This window comes from Podarcis pityusensis, assembly GCF_964106645.2.
Source record: "Podarcis pityusensis genome assembly, chromosome: 2".
In the NCBI taxonomy this organism is placed as follows: Eukaryota; Metazoa; Chordata; class Lepidosauria; order Squamata; family Lacertidae; genus Podarcis; species Podarcis pityusensis.
Genome location: NC_138029.1, coordinates 98,886,921 through 98,901,964, shown reverse-complemented (window position 1 = coordinate 98,901,964; position 15,044 = coordinate 98,886,921). Strand labels below are relative to the sequence as shown.

Here is a 15,044-nt window from a genome sequence, read left to right as displayed (position 1 = left end):
TACTATTATTGAGCATGGAACATGGGGGACCTAGTTGCCATTATCCCAGTCCTTCAACATAATCATAAATTGCATCATACATGCAATGAAAAGATTACTTTAGCTCTTTGTCAGAACTGCAAATGATTTGTGTCTCCCCCGCCCAATAAATGCTTGTCAACACAGGATGCACCTACAGACTGTCAGTATACTGTGGGAGGAATTCAAGAGCACACTGGAACTTTAGGCTTGCACATTTAACGTTTGCAAAGTGGTGGGGAAATGCATTGAAAAGTGTGGGAAGAGCAAATGATTAATGGGAAGACATGTAAACACCTCCATAAGCGAAAACAGGATGAATGCTCATTGTGTCATGTAACTGCCCCGAAAACAAATCAGAATGAATGCTTAGTAAAGTCTACCCACCATGCAAGCTATGTGCAAGCAAATCAAGGATGAATGGTGAACAAACAGGAGGAACCCGTAGCCAGAGTGCCAAATCGCACCCACCCAATCCATCAGTGGTAGGGTAGGATAGCTTTAAGATTCTGTAGGTGAGGGGAGCAAAAGGGAATCCTTCTAAAGGGGGTAAACATTATAGCACAGGTGACACTCAACTGACGCAGGAGTTACGTTTCAGGGATTACACATAAAGTCAAAATTGCGTATAGTCAAAACACTTTGAGTTCAATGGATTGCCAAAGTTATTTTTATAACTTTGGATTGCCAAAGTTATTTTTCCAAGGCACCCACCCCCTTTCTTATTTTTTAATATTCTTCTGCCAAGAGCGTAAAGCTGCACAAATTAAACGTGCGCAAGTAGTGAGTTACCTGTATTGTGAAGTGGGGGTAGCTGCGTGTGGCAACAGGGTTTGAAACCCCAAATTTGGAGCTTATTTTAGTGCTCCTAGCTTAGGAACTGCTCCCGATTACGCATTACAGGGGACGTTACGTGCATAAAGCAAGCATGCATGGTAAGTGCCAGTCTCTGAGTGTATCCTTAACAGAGTGCCAATTGGGTAAAACAAAAACCCATGCAACTTGCTTGGGCTTGGTTCCACTCTGCAGTCATGTGTGAAGAGGGCTGTATTCCAGCATGCCAATGTCCCTATATCATTTCCTACATTAGCTCCGAGTTGGCACCATAATGGTATGTGGCAGCCAACAGAAATGGTTGCCTTTCAAATCCATGAGGAATATGTGGGAATCAAGGATTTCGCAAAGTAAATGTGAAACAACTTTGAATGACAGACCAAATGGTTCAGGTCAGAGCTACAGAAGTAGCAAGTGCAGAATTCGAGCCTCACCCTCCCTTATGGGGCAGGAACCCCCGCCCCCAAGTTATCAACTCCCTAGGAGAGGTGAAGTATGTGCGTTTTCCCAGCTTCCCAGGAGAGGTACAATGAGTGCAGTTTCTCAACCACAATGTAATTTGGCAGAACAAAATCTATTAAGCACGCCCCTATGTGTTAAACGCTTTAGTGAAACTACTGGCCGAAATTCCCAGCAATTTAAATATTTAAATCTTTACTGAGGCCAGATAGCTTTTAAAGCCATTGTGCAAGGGCTGAATTCTGCACATAAATAATTAAGTGAGGCTTAATCTTTGTTTCAGAACATGTCTACACAGATTTCCAGCAATCGCCCTATCTGGGATTTCCCTTCACTGACCCAACGCAAACCAAAACCAAGAAGCTGTGAAGCCAATGTAAGACACGGCATCTGGGAGATGGTCCCAATGACACATGTTTTACAGCCTTGTAAAGTAAGTGAAACCTGCAACGGGGCTTGCACATACCTCCTCGCTGGGAAGCAGGTTGCCATCCAATTTGAAGGCTGTGCCTACACGCCTTCTGACCTGAGGTGGTTTCTCTCCTGTGCCCAGGGGGTATTCCTTTGGCATTTTCCCAGTGAGCTCCTATGGAGGGGAAGAAAAGCAGTATTAGGAAAAATGAGTGTGGACATCATAGGAACCTGCCTCATGCACTCAGAGCGCTGGGTTCATCTAGCTCACTACTGATAACCCCGGCTGGCAGCTGTTCTCTGAAGTTTCAGGCAAGAGTTTTTCCTGGCCCTACCTGGGATATACTGGGGGTTGAACCTGGGACCTTCTGCATGCAAAGCAGAAGCCCTGCCCCTGAGCTACAAGCCCTGTCCTGGACCCACGTCAAAGGAAAAGCAAGCAACAGGTCTCACCGCTTCCCGCAGGCAGATTTTCTTCAGTTCGTCAACTTTCTGCAAAAGCTTCTCCTGCAAAAGCTTTTCTTTCTTTTTCAGCTCCAATATTTTCTCTTTCTTTTGCTCTTCGCTGGCCTCTGAATCTTGAGACCCTGTAAGATCCAATGATTTGTAAACTCATTCCTCCTTTTGGACTTAAAGAGTTAGCTGCTGGGTGGGGTGGGGTGGGGTGGATGGCTAACATCTTACATCTTTTCTTAGTTAAAGGTGGCCTTTTCAAAGTTGGACACAACAGAACTAGAGTTAAATTGAAGGGAAAACCTCTGTTGCCAGCCAAGATAGGCAAACATGCATCGAATCTACTTAAAATGGATTACTGTGCCAAAAAAAAGTGCACTTCAATTTGACCTTTTGAACCTTTCAATTAGAATCCTCCTTCCAAGCAGATTTTCCATATTTGTTGCAGGATCTGTGGGTTGCACATAAATCAATAGAATCGCACAGAATTGTAACTGTAGAGTTGGAAGGAATACACCAAGGGTCATCTAGTTCAAACCTCTGCAATGCAGGAATCTCAACATGCGAGTCCCCCATCCAAACTGAAACCACACAGGACTCTGCTTAGCTTTGCAAATGTGCTAGCAGTTTTATTGCTGTACCACTAGGAGGAACTAATCATCAAACAACGCTTTAAATGTGCATACAGGTGACGTCTGGTATGTACATGTTTTATAGAGAATTCATGGACAAAGTGGTGCAATCCTGCAAAGCTAGGCTTTTCATTTTGCACTGCAAATCCCAGAATATAGGGCAGCAAGTTGGCTGCTGCACCTAAGGGCAGAGTATGCTGAAGGAGAAGGGGACATACAGGAAGCCTCTGTAGGTCACTTGGGTGGGGCAGGAAGGAGAAGGTACTAACTATACCTGACTGCCCTGATATTGCCCTAGGTAAACCTGTGTTGCAGGAGTGGTGTTGACTACACCAGAAATTTTCAACCTTGGGCCTGCTGATGCTGTTGGACAACAACTCCCAGCATCCCAGCCCAGCTACTTGAGACAATGCTCAGGGATCATGGGAGTTGCTGTAGTTCCAACGATGCCCAGGAACCCAAGATGGAAGAAAGCTGGTCTATACCAAGGCTTCCCCAACTGCGGAATGTGGACAACTAGCAGTCTGCAAGCTTCATTTGGGTAGACTGCAGCACATCTGTGAAGCACACTTCTTACAGTTTGAATTCTGTAGAATTTGAATTGCAGGACAACAAAAGGGGCAGGGGAGAAAACAATCTACCTCCAGTGAGACCTGTTTTAGAGATCACAAGCTCTGTCTCTTGCTTCCCTCACCATAGGTCTGTGCAGAAGGGGGGCTGCTGGGGATGGAAGACAATGACTATTATGACCGCGAAGGAACTAGGTTCCATAGGGCGGCATGTTAACAGCCAGAAATGAATCGTTTTAGGAAACTAGAGTTGTTTTATGCAGTGGGATATAAAAATGGTGAGAGAAAATTGCCAAATCAGCACAAGCTCAGGGAAAAGAAATGCTGACTTCCCTTGTTTCGATTGTGGTGTGTGTGTGTGTGTGTTGTAAAACAGCAGTTGCGGATGCGTGATATAGTAGAATTTCACCCATGTTAAGGAAAGACATATTTTCCTTGTACTACATGCAACTGAGTTACATAATACAGACACCTAGACTCCAAACAGAAGACATTTGAAACAATATGTGTTACCTGAGGAGATTAGGCTACCATTGCTGGCCATAATAAGTTGACTCTTTGCTTCCAAAGTGGCTAATTTCGAAACCTTCGGTGTTCCCATCTCTGTTAAGTCCATTGCAATATCGTCCAAGCTTCTGGCTGAGGGGATTTTTGCCTAGAACAATTTAAACACACACACACACAAAAGTGAGTGATCGTGTACAATCAGCTTAGCCCTAGCGAAGACTCCAAACAAAAGGGAAATAGAAGATGGCCTTTTGCTCCACTCCAAGAGCTACATGCATGCTGTCTCACTATTTAACTTATGTCCTGGGCACTGATCACTAAAGCCAACTTGACTATCTATTAGAGGCTCAAAACGAACAGAAGGGAAAACAGGCAGTAATAAATAAATAAATAAATAAAAATGCCCCCTAGGCACAGGGCCCTCATATTTACGGGACTGCCTCTCCTGGTATGCCCTGCAGAGGACCTGAAGGTCCATGAATAACCATAGTTTAGAGGTTCTGGGCGCAAAGGAAGTCAGACTATCCTCCACCAGGGCCAGGGCCTTTTCAATGATGGCTCTGACATGGTGGAATGCTCTGTCCCATAAGACTAGGGACCTTCAGGATTTAACCTCCTTCTGTCGGGCCTGTAAGACAGAGCTATTCCACCTGGACTTTAATTTGAATTCAGCCTGATCTTTTATTTCCCTTCTCTTCCCTCTCCCTCCCCTTTTTGAAGATTACCCACTCTGGGACCCAACAGCTAATTCTCCCCTGGCCTCCTCGTAGGACTAATTCAGCCAGCTAGCCCTGGTGACTATCAAATGCTTATTAGATGGATTTCCCCCAAATTGATTTTTGAATTTTATTGTTATACATGTTTTTATACTGTGTTTTATGCTGCTTTTACAATTAAGTGTTTTAAATTTGTTGTTAGCTGCCCTGAGCCCAGTTGTCTGAACCGGGAAGGGCGGGGTATAAATAAGAATATAGGAACAGAATAAGAGTTCTTAAGGGAAGGGCCATGGCTCAGTAGTAGAGCATCTGTCCTGAATGCAGAAGGTCCCGGGTTCAATCCCCGACATCTCCACGTGGGACTGGGAGAGAACTCTTCTCTGCAAATCTAGAGAGCCACTGCCAATCAGTGTGGACAATACTGAGCTAGATGGACCGTTGGTTCTGACCCTGTATAAGGCAGTTTCCTATGATCCCAAGAGGCTTGCTGGATCAGACCAAAGATCTAGTCCAGCAACCGGCTCCTTACACAGACCAACCAGGTTCCTATCTCACCATCGGGACATGAGATGGGAGTATTTGCAAATTAGAAGACAGTTGACTTTTTTTTGTCTGGTGTGTTCACACAGATGACTAATATAGGTACATGTGCAAGCAGGTGGTTAAGAAAATAGTGTTGTGGCCTCATTTGCAAGGCAGATATAATCTCTCTTGAGGTATTTTTTTTGATGCAAAAGACAAACTATGCATTTTCAGCAACTAAACATTCCTTTATCGACGGGTAACTTACTTTGCTTTGTTTCCTGTCCAAGTAAAACTGATGTTGACTGATTGCCATAACCCAGATGGATTTGATCAGAGAAGTGTTCGCATACCAGGTTTGCACTACGAGGCCGCTCTGTCCAAAAGTCCTCCGTGACACCGAAATTCTAAAAACATTTTTTTAAAAAAATGCCACGTAAAGCGTTTTTTGCTGTTTCTTCAAAAATTAAGAAATAAAAGTTCAGATGAAGTCACACAACAACTCTGTTCTGGTGAGGATGACACCCTCCCCACAAATAATGAAAAATCCTGTTTTCAGTTTGGGTGTTATCTGACCAAGTTCTCAAAAGCTAGTAAACGCATTGCCTGGGCTAAGCCAGGGGTTGCAGCTGACCATTTGGGAATGGTAGGGTGGAAGGCAGGAAAGCCAAAAGTAGGTGGTAAAGGTAAGGGTAAAGGGACCCCTGACCATTAGGTCCAGTCGCGGACGACTCTGGGGTTGCAGTGCTCATCTTGCTTTATTGGCTGAGGGAGCCGGCGTACAGCTTCCGGGTCATGTGGCCAGCATGAGTAAGCTGCTTCTGGCGAACCAGAGCAGCACACGGAAATGCCATTTACCTTCCCGCTGGAGCGGTACCCATTTATCTACTTGCACTTTGACATGCTTTCAAACTACTAGGTTGGCAGGAGCAGGGACCGAGCAATGGGAGCTCACCCCGTTGCGGGGATTCGAACCACCAACCTTCTCATCGGCAAGCCCTAGGCTCTGCGGTTTAACCCACAGCGCCACAGCAAGAGTTAATGGCAGGTAGAGCCAACTAATTCAAGTTTTGACCCCATCCTTCCTATTGATCTCTACAAGGGTAACACTAAGGTGGGGGAAGCCAATAGCCAGCACCACCACCTGGAGTTTATGCATGGAGAAGTATTTTATCATGACACACACACACACACACACACACACACAAACACACCCATTATGATCTGCAATCTGAAGTAGTATACTCCAGACTCAGGTTTGCCACCTCAGTGAGAAAAAGGTTTCTGTTACACCCAGGCTTTTTTACTTTCCTCTTTGTTAGAGAACTGAGTCACAAAAGCAAAACCACTCCCGAGATGTACATGAAGAAGTGACCCCTCTCTTCCTCCTCCTCCTTCAGAGCATGCACAGATTATTTTTTAACCAGATCTTTGTCATCAGTCTACATAGGCAGTGTGCCAACAGCATGCCTGTCCAGCCTCTGCTTAAAGGGAGAATCTTTATGAATGACTGCAACTCTCCCTTCTGCCCCACCCATTCCTTGCAGACCAGTGCTTGCTCCAAGAACCCAAGCAAGCCCAGCTGAGAATGATCTGGTCCACCCACCACTTCCACCAGGTCTCCAAAAAGCACACCAGGTCTGCTATGGGATGCCAGCTCCCATCAGCTCCAGCCAGCATGGCCGGTGGTCAAGGATGCTGAGAAATGTCATCCCAAGACATCTAAAAACATCTGGGAGGGCCACAGGTTCCCTATCCCTGCTCTAGAAAGACCTTACTAAATAAATGCATCCTCCTGTGGACATCTCAGGGAAGGATGTGTATCAATGCAACAGCAACATTACATCCTTCCCCGAGAGTAAGTCACGCAAAACTCAATGCAACTTACTTTGGATTAGCCATGCATAGGGATGCACTCTTAAGCTTCCGTAACATACTCATCCCCTGCTCCCTGTGGTTTTTATGGTGTAACTGTGTAGACTTGGGATTTGTTAACTTCTGCAGTTCATATGAATTTTTGTGGTATAAACAATGAATGTTTAGTTGTTGTTGTTTTAAAAAAGCAACAACAACAGTCACAATTAAAGCATGTATTTCGTATTGTACTCTTAGGTTAATTTTAGATACAAGCAAGCAAGTGTGGGGTCTTAGAAATATTGTGCACAAGCTATTTAGGCACAACTGCAACCGCATACTAAACATCTCTCGTTTATTTACATAGAAGATTTGCAGCAGACATTTCCAGTGGATTCAGGCCTGTAGCGATTTCCCAGCAGGTTTTTACAGCGTGTGCCAGAATTTGTTTTATTTGTCCTATAAAACTGGTGCACGCAGCAACTTTTCATGAGGCGACCGAAACCCACTTGTGCTAAAAGGGAAAAGAAGGGTTGTGATATGTTCGCTTTGTGCCGCCAAAGAGATAAATACTGTGGATGGCACAAGCAATGCAAGCTTAGCCATATATGCGGCGAAACATTAACTTGTGGTGTTCAGTGCAATGGATTTAGGTCCCAGGGGTTCAGCTGCATGACAAACAAATGTTTTGGATATGGCACACAAACACACTGCTTACCTACGGGGATCGTGAACCTCAACAGCAAATTTCTTCTCACGGAAATAAAGATTCTCCAGCTGTTTCCATTGGAATAACTGGAAGAGTGAGAGAAACAAAACAAGAAAGACAATTATTTAAGAGCCAGCCACATTATTAAGAACTTTAATTTCAAAGAAACCCAAATTACAGCAAAGGATTAACTGTGCAAAACAACAACTCACTATGCATTTGTAAGATTAAAAGGACCACGTCATGATAAACAGTATGTAGCTAATTGCATTTTGCAAGTGTGTTTTAACTTCAGGTAGTGGCGTCTCTTACTTACTTCTGCCATCCTCTGCTCATCCTCCAACCCAGAACCAATTCCGGGATTTATGTCTAACAAACACTGCTGTCTTGGGGAGGGTAACTAAAGGCATTCTTCATTTTGAGCAAAAGCAGACTTAATATAAACAACAAAAAGTAATTTCCCTTTCCCACTCTGACCACCATATATCACTTCCCTATGGGTAAACCAATGTCCAAAGAGGCCTGATATGCTTTGGAGTGGCACATCAGGTCAGTAGGAGTGAGGAGTGAACCCATCAGTTAAAAACCCCTGGTGTCAGAGGTTTGAAACCACAAGATTCCATGTCCTGTACAGGCTCATTTTTTAAAACTTCATTTCATGGACAGCATCCAAGAGATAGAGTGATGTGATTGCTCTCCCACAAGGTGCAGATGAAGTCCTTTTAAGGAAAACATGCTGGACCAAAGAGACAGACTGGGGATGTTGCCGGTGCACCACTATCCAGCAACTGATGGAGTTTGCCTTGAGATGGTTTCATAAAAGGCGTAAGAGGGTAGGAAGAAGAACCTTGCTGGATCAGGCCGGTGAGCCACCAAGTCCAGTGTCCTGTTCTCCCAGTGCCCAATCAAATGCCTATAGGAAGCCCACAAGCTCTACACAGGCAGTGCACAAGCAGTACTTGCAATAATGATAAAAAAAGAACATGCATTAAGCAATGAGTGATGCTGCACTGATGCAGAAAACAAGAGGGGCAGAGGGGAGCAGAGGAAGGAGAGAAACCACCAAACGATACAGGACATGCACACAAAAACTGTCTGTCTTCTGCAGGCTCAGAAAGAAAAATTCAATGCATGTACAGAACAATTCTCTTTCTGTGTGCAACATTTCACCCCCTCTGTACTTAGTGGAAACAGGGAATCACAGAGATTATCGTCTCGTTTGCCTTGGGGCAGTGAGTGTTGTGCACCTGTCTAGGTTTTTTTTAATAAAAAAAATCCATTATAGATCGATGAGCTAAAGAGGGATTGGCAAGCTCACCCTAACTGAGCCTTAGTTGGAAATGAAAGTGCAATCCATCTGCAGTATGCAATTCTCACAGACAACTTTGTTAGCATGAAAAATAAAAAAAGAGGCATGGGGTGAGGGGGAAGAAATTAAGGAAGGCATTTAAGTTTTGCTTGGACTGTTTGTAAATAACAGAGCAAAATTATGATCTCTCCAGCCATGGTGTAACTCAAGTAGTGTGGTAAACTTAAACATGTTTGGAGACACCTAATGCCTTACTTGGACCATTCCCAGATGCATAGAAGTGGAGGAGCATGTAGACAAAAGTATGGAGTGTTACAACGTGCAGATTCATCAAGCACACCACAATGACACAGTATGTGGGCCGCATACTCTGTGAAATGGGAGCTATCAATGGGAAACATTAGGCACCCGTGGGCTACGCAGATAACGTTTCTATGGTTTGTGCTCAATAAAGACGTTTATTGCCTTCCTGTGCACACTTGCTTGGGAGTAAGTCCCACTGGGCACAGTGGGACTTGCTTCTGAACAAGCATGCGTCGGATTGTGCTGCAAAGCCAGCTGTGGCTACATGCAGGCACAGCTAAATAAGCCACACTCAGTTAACATTAAGAACACACAGAGAGCCCTGCTGGGTAAGACCAAAAGCCTATCTAGTCCAATGTCTTGTCTCCCACAGTGGCCAATCCGCTCTCTCTGAAAGCCCACAAGTAGGAAATGAGGACAACAGCAGCCTTCCCACTCATCCCCACCCACAGCAACAACAACAACCTGTAATCCAGAGGCTGGCTTGTGTCCAAGCATGAACTGTATCAGGCTGCATAGGTCTCTTAAGCAGCTTCCTTTGAAGAGCCTCTGCTCATGCTTCAGTTTAGTCCAGCAGGCTTGATGCATGGCATATTAATAGTGTAAGAGATAAATTGTAGAATTGTAGAGTTGGAAGGGACCGTTGGGATCATCTAGTCTAACCCCCTGCAATGCAGGAGTATGCAGCTGTTCCATAGCGGGATCGAACTTGTAACCTTGGTGTTATCAGCACCATGAGCTAACCAACTGAGCTGATACTAGAAAGCAAAGCAATCCCCCCCCCCTCAAATTTCACGTGGCCTTGTGAACAGATGCTAAGCAGTGAGATTTCTAATGTATCAAGGTAAAGGTAAAGGACCCCTGGACGGTTAAGTCCAGTCAAAGGTAACTATGGAACCTGGAATAAACAAATAAACCAACAGTATTCTCTGGGATATGGTGACTAGTAGCGATTTCACTGCAAAGGGACAGTGAAGAGTAACCTTGGGGAGAATTCAACATCCCTCCCACACACACACCCAAAAGGGGCATGTGAACTTTATCCATACTCATATTGCCGATAGAGACCCTGGAAGCAGTGCTGCTGACGCTGTGATTTGAATTAGTTTGGCACCCGGTGCTGGCAGCAGTGGCGATGCCTTGGAGGCCTCTTCGTGAAGCCTCAGACAACGCAAGAGGTGTTGCGCAGCTCTTGAAAGCAACTCCATGTGCCGGCTTTCCATGGGAACAGGAAGAAACAGGGGTGGAAGAATAGGGAACAAACGGGGAAGAAGTAGGGCTTGCAGAGGGTGAAGAAATAGGACACTGGAGTGAGCATGTGAACAGGACATGGCAAGGAAGAAACTGGAGCATGGCAAGGAAGAGGGCAGGAGTCTTCCCATGATCTTCCAAAAATGCATGTCTTACCACAGTTGAAAGATTAGCGAATTATTAGGAACACAGGAAGCTGCCTTATACCAACTCAGGTCAATTGTCCATCTAACTCAGCATTGTCTACACTGCAAGGCAGAAGCTACCCAGGATTTCAATCGGGGACGGGGACGTGGTCTCAGCCCCACCAGGAGATGCCCAAGATTGAACCACTGATGCCAGAGGTGCTCTGCTACTGAGCCTTGGCTTTTCCAGAGATGGTCATAGGACACAGGAAGCTATATTATACTGAGTCAGACCACTGGCCCATCTACTTCAGTATTGTCTACACCAGCGGTAGGGAACCTGTTGCTCTCCAGATATTGTGGAACTACAACTCCCATCACCCAGGACCACCTGATGGGAGCTGTAGTTCCAGCAACATCAGGAGGACCATGGGTTCTCCATCCTTGGTCTACAATGACTTGCGGCAGGTCTCCAGAATATCTCTCTGAGCCTTAGCTGGAGCTGCTGGGGCTGAACCTGCAACCTTTTCCATGAGAAGTTCGTGATCTGCCACTGAGCTATAGGCCCAGCCAGTATTCCATATCGAATAATGTCAATGGTCCATAAATAATTGCCACCTCCTATACCCGACCTACGCAAATACACCTTTTTCTAATTTATCAGCCAGTTCTGTCTTGGAATCATAGAATTGTAGAGTTGGAAGGGTCCACGTGAGTCATCTAGTCCAACCCCCTGTAATGCAGGAATCTTTTGCCCACAATCCTGAGATTAAGAGTCTCATGCTCTACCAGGTTATAGCTGCCCTCTTAGTTGCTTAGACCTTGCAGAAGGAAGTGGCACAGCTTCCTAAAATTCTCCTCAAGGAGCGCTAGTGTAAAACAAAGTCAAAAAGTTTTCATAGCTGTCCTGCCCACCAGAGGTCAAGCTGGAGGCAATAAGTTTGGACATGTGTGGTCAATACTGTGATTTAGCTATGAAGTCCTTTGTTGTTGATGTTGATGGAGCAGCTGAGACGGTGCTAAAGGGTTGATATTAAACTAAGAAAAGAACATCTCTACACATTGGGCAAACTGAAATGAAAGACAATGCAGCACGCTTCCAGGTTCCACCAAACCTCTGCTCCCATGTGGAATTATTTGCTTTTGTTTTATGAATGCTATTTTTCATCAACACATACACTGCAGTAACTGTGCTTGGGCGCCCCTAGAACAAAGGGTGAGTGTGTTTGGCTGTTTACCAGAAGGTTGGTGGTATGAGCCCACCCAGGGATGGCTGTAGACAGGATTCCTGCATTGCATGGGGTTGAACTAGATGGTTTTTGGGGTACCCTCCAACTCTACAATTCTGTGAGATAGTACAACTGCAACTTTTCATTCTGCTCCTATTATTGTTTGCTTGAGAGTAAGTGCCAGTGTTCAATATGGTTTACTGCCAAGAATATCTGCAATCTATACACACTTATCTGGGAGTAAGTCCAACATCTGAATAAACATGCATAGAAATCGCATTGTTAGTGTGCATAGGACCCACTGAATGCCAAGTCCTTAGGCTACAACCCTATGCACACTTTTTTTTTTTTTGCAAAGAAATTCCTTCCAACACAGCAGAACTGACCTTTAGTATAAACATCCACAGGATTCATTTCAGTGAAGAGCACACTTTGTGTATGCACCAAACAAATCTGCAGTCCATGCCTACTCACTGAGACATTTAATTCTTCACGTATACAACAATATGTGAATGTGTGTATAAGCTGCTGTGTACCATTGCAGTGGAGAAACAAACTGTAGTCCACAGCACTCTGCATAAATACACTTCAAAAACATCAAAGATTACAATTTTTAAAATTTATTTTAAATGCACTTATCTCATGCCATAAATAAGGCCTAATCCTTCACATGTGTTCATGGAAGAACCAAGCACTACTCTTTCTGCAAGCCTTTCATCTTCAGAAATCCTGCTGGATCCAAACTGTGCCTTTGCCCAAACTGTGCTTTATGATTGTTTTACTAGACTTCTCTGTTGAAAAGGAGGCTACACATGAGATGTGATTGTGCTTAAAAAAATATATATACCCTGTTTCTGGCTCACAGGAATGTTTCAGCAGCCTTGGTTGCTGACCAACCCAGTTCTCATTCCATTAAAAAATGTGCATAAAACAGCCTCGCAATATTCTGCATCTATAAAGCAAGCAAGCAAGCAAACCCTGGAAAGTTCACCATCACAAAACATAAATTTGACCCAGGCAAGAAGTATCAAAAGAGAATTTGAAACCTTTCAGCCTGCGAGATGATTTCAACAGCTAGTCAAACCTGTAAGCTCATTAACTTTCTGATCTTACACACTTTATGAGGCACCAGCCTGGCTAATTTAAACTGAACTATGCCCACTTAGATACACTTAGGGTCACAGCCTGATACAGACAGTTTTCTCCTTCCCCCTCCATCTTTTGGAGAAGCAAAACCATGCAGCCTTACACTAACACTTCACCCACAGGGCAGAAAAGGAAGGCAGCTGTAGTGGAAAACCGGGCTCAAGATCCTCTGTGCTTACCTGGGGCTCTTAGTTGGAGCTGATTTCTTGAAGGATTTTGGTTATTCCATATCCACATGTCTCAAAAGCGCCGTTGTGGTGCGGCGTTTGGCTTTTCAAAAACAATACATGCTTAGGAAAATCCTCCCCTCTCCAACCAACCTCTCGAATTCCTTTCACCTAGTGAGCAGGGCAACTTCCTGTCTCAACTCCTCTGCCCGACTTTCAGACACTTAGCTAGGTGTAACTCCCTGTCTCACAGGCTGGCTGCCTCCCTCCGCTGACACACTGCTGACATCATCAGCTTTTATCGCCAGGGAGGCTGCCTCCCCATTCCACAGCTCTCTCCTCCTCCTCCTCCTCCTCCTCCTCCTCCTCCTCCTCGCACAGGGGGGCAAGGGAGGAGAAGAGCTGGTGATGGGTGTCCCGCAAGAGGAAGGACGCAGCTGGCACGGGAGAGAGAGAGAGAGGGAAGGAAGGACTTTCACAGCTGCAGCTCTCTGGTCAAGTCTGCTGAAAAGCAGCCTCCCCTCTGCCCTTGCGCACGCTATCGAAAGGCAACAGGTTTTACAGGAAGAGTTTGCCACATTCCAGCCGCACTTCCTTTCAACTCAGCTATCATGTTCATTTAATAATAATAAAAACCCCCGAGAGAACGAAAAAGGAGGTGTGTGTGAAACAAGATCTCTTGGAAAGCACAGCGTCTCCCTGCCTTATCGCTCTCTGACTAATAATGACTCCAACTTACCATGCTCCCCCCTCTCTTATCACTTCCTTTGGAATGTTTTAATTCACAGTGACATCTTATGGGATGCTCTCTGCGTATCTGTGGGAAGCCAGAAAGGGCACTGGCAACATACCAAGAGAGACAACCTGTTTGACTAGGAAGAGGTCGGGTGTGGCACATGAGTAAGCACCTCAGAGATCCCTTAATGTTCGTGGCTGGAAAAGGCTGCCTTTTTATTTGTCGTATTTATGTTCCAGCTTCCCTCTAGCCAAGGCAGTATACATGGCTCTTCCCCTGGCCTTTAGCTTCACGACAACTTTGTGAGGTAGGTTAGGTTGACCCCAGTGAGGGGAGGAGGACCCCTGAACCTAGATCTCCAGCACTCTTATTGACTGCGTTGCACCGGAGTGGGCCATAGCTCAGTGGAAGAGTGTTTGCTTTGCATGTAGAAGGTCCCAGGTTTAAACCCTGGCACTTCCAGGTAGAGCTGGGAGAGAGATGCTGCCAGTCAGTGTAGACAAATATTGAGCTAGATAGACCAATAGTCTAGACCCAGTAAAAGGCAGGTTCCTATGCATCTGTGCACTAGCTCTGTCCAAGTAGACTTCAATAATATGCTGCTTTAAAGACCCCATCAGGGAAAACAAGACCTGCATGTGAATTTGTGTGTGTGCCGGGGACATTGGAGAGGTGCATTTCCACTCACACAAGTAGGGATCCAACCCAAAACTGTCAACAAAATACTTAGCACCATTCAAAAAGGTTTAAAAGTGATTCAATGTATAATCCGGAAAGCAAGCAAATGAGCCTGAAGCACCACAGTATATTTTGGGCACCCTGATCCTACACAGCAATTGTGCTCAATCTATATTTTGTTGAATAATGTTTCATATTGTTTGGACTGTTGTTATTTGGTGGTATTATTATTATTACTGTTGTTGTTGTTAGTGGGGGCGGGGTGAGGTCTGCCACTATTAGGAATTTTGAGCTTCTTTCTGGGAGGAAAAGCAGGCAGGCAGCAAACATTGACACGGATAAACTTTGCATCTGTAAAGGAGAAGCGGCTCTGCACTCAAGGAGTATGAATGGGAGCTGGGAGAAAACAGGGTTCA

The 15,044-nt window shown here is 45.0% G+C and overlaps 1 protein-coding gene and 1 long non-coding RNA gene across 8 annotated transcripts in view; one reads left to right on the top strand and one right to left on the bottom strand.

Annotated features, from left to right (window-relative positions):
- FRMD4B (FERM domain containing 4B) overlaps window positions 1-15,044 on the bottom strand; it is a 240,086-nt gene that overhangs the window by 15,808 nt on the left and 209,234 nt on the right. For all 7 annotated transcript variants that reach the window (XM_080995685.1, XM_080995682.1, XM_080995681.1 and 4 more), the window contains 5 exons: window positions 7,694-7,770; window positions 5,390-5,528; window positions 3,890-4,031; window positions 2,176-2,309; window positions 1,778-1,897 (listed from right to left, as the gene is read on the bottom strand). In XM_080995685.1, coding sequence (XP_080851811.1) covers window positions 1,778-1,897; window positions 2,176-2,309; window positions 3,890-4,031; window positions 5,390-5,528; window positions 7,694-7,770 — 612 coding nt within the window. The remainder of the gene's footprint in view (window positions 1-1,777; window positions 1,898-2,175; window positions 2,310-3,889; window positions 4,032-5,389; window positions 5,529-7,693; window positions 7,771-15,044) is intronic.
- LOC308471707 overlaps window positions 1-15,044 on the top strand; it is an 86,654-nt gene that overhangs the window by 35,179 nt on the left and 36,431 nt on the right. The gene's annotated exons all lie outside the window — the stretch shown is intronic.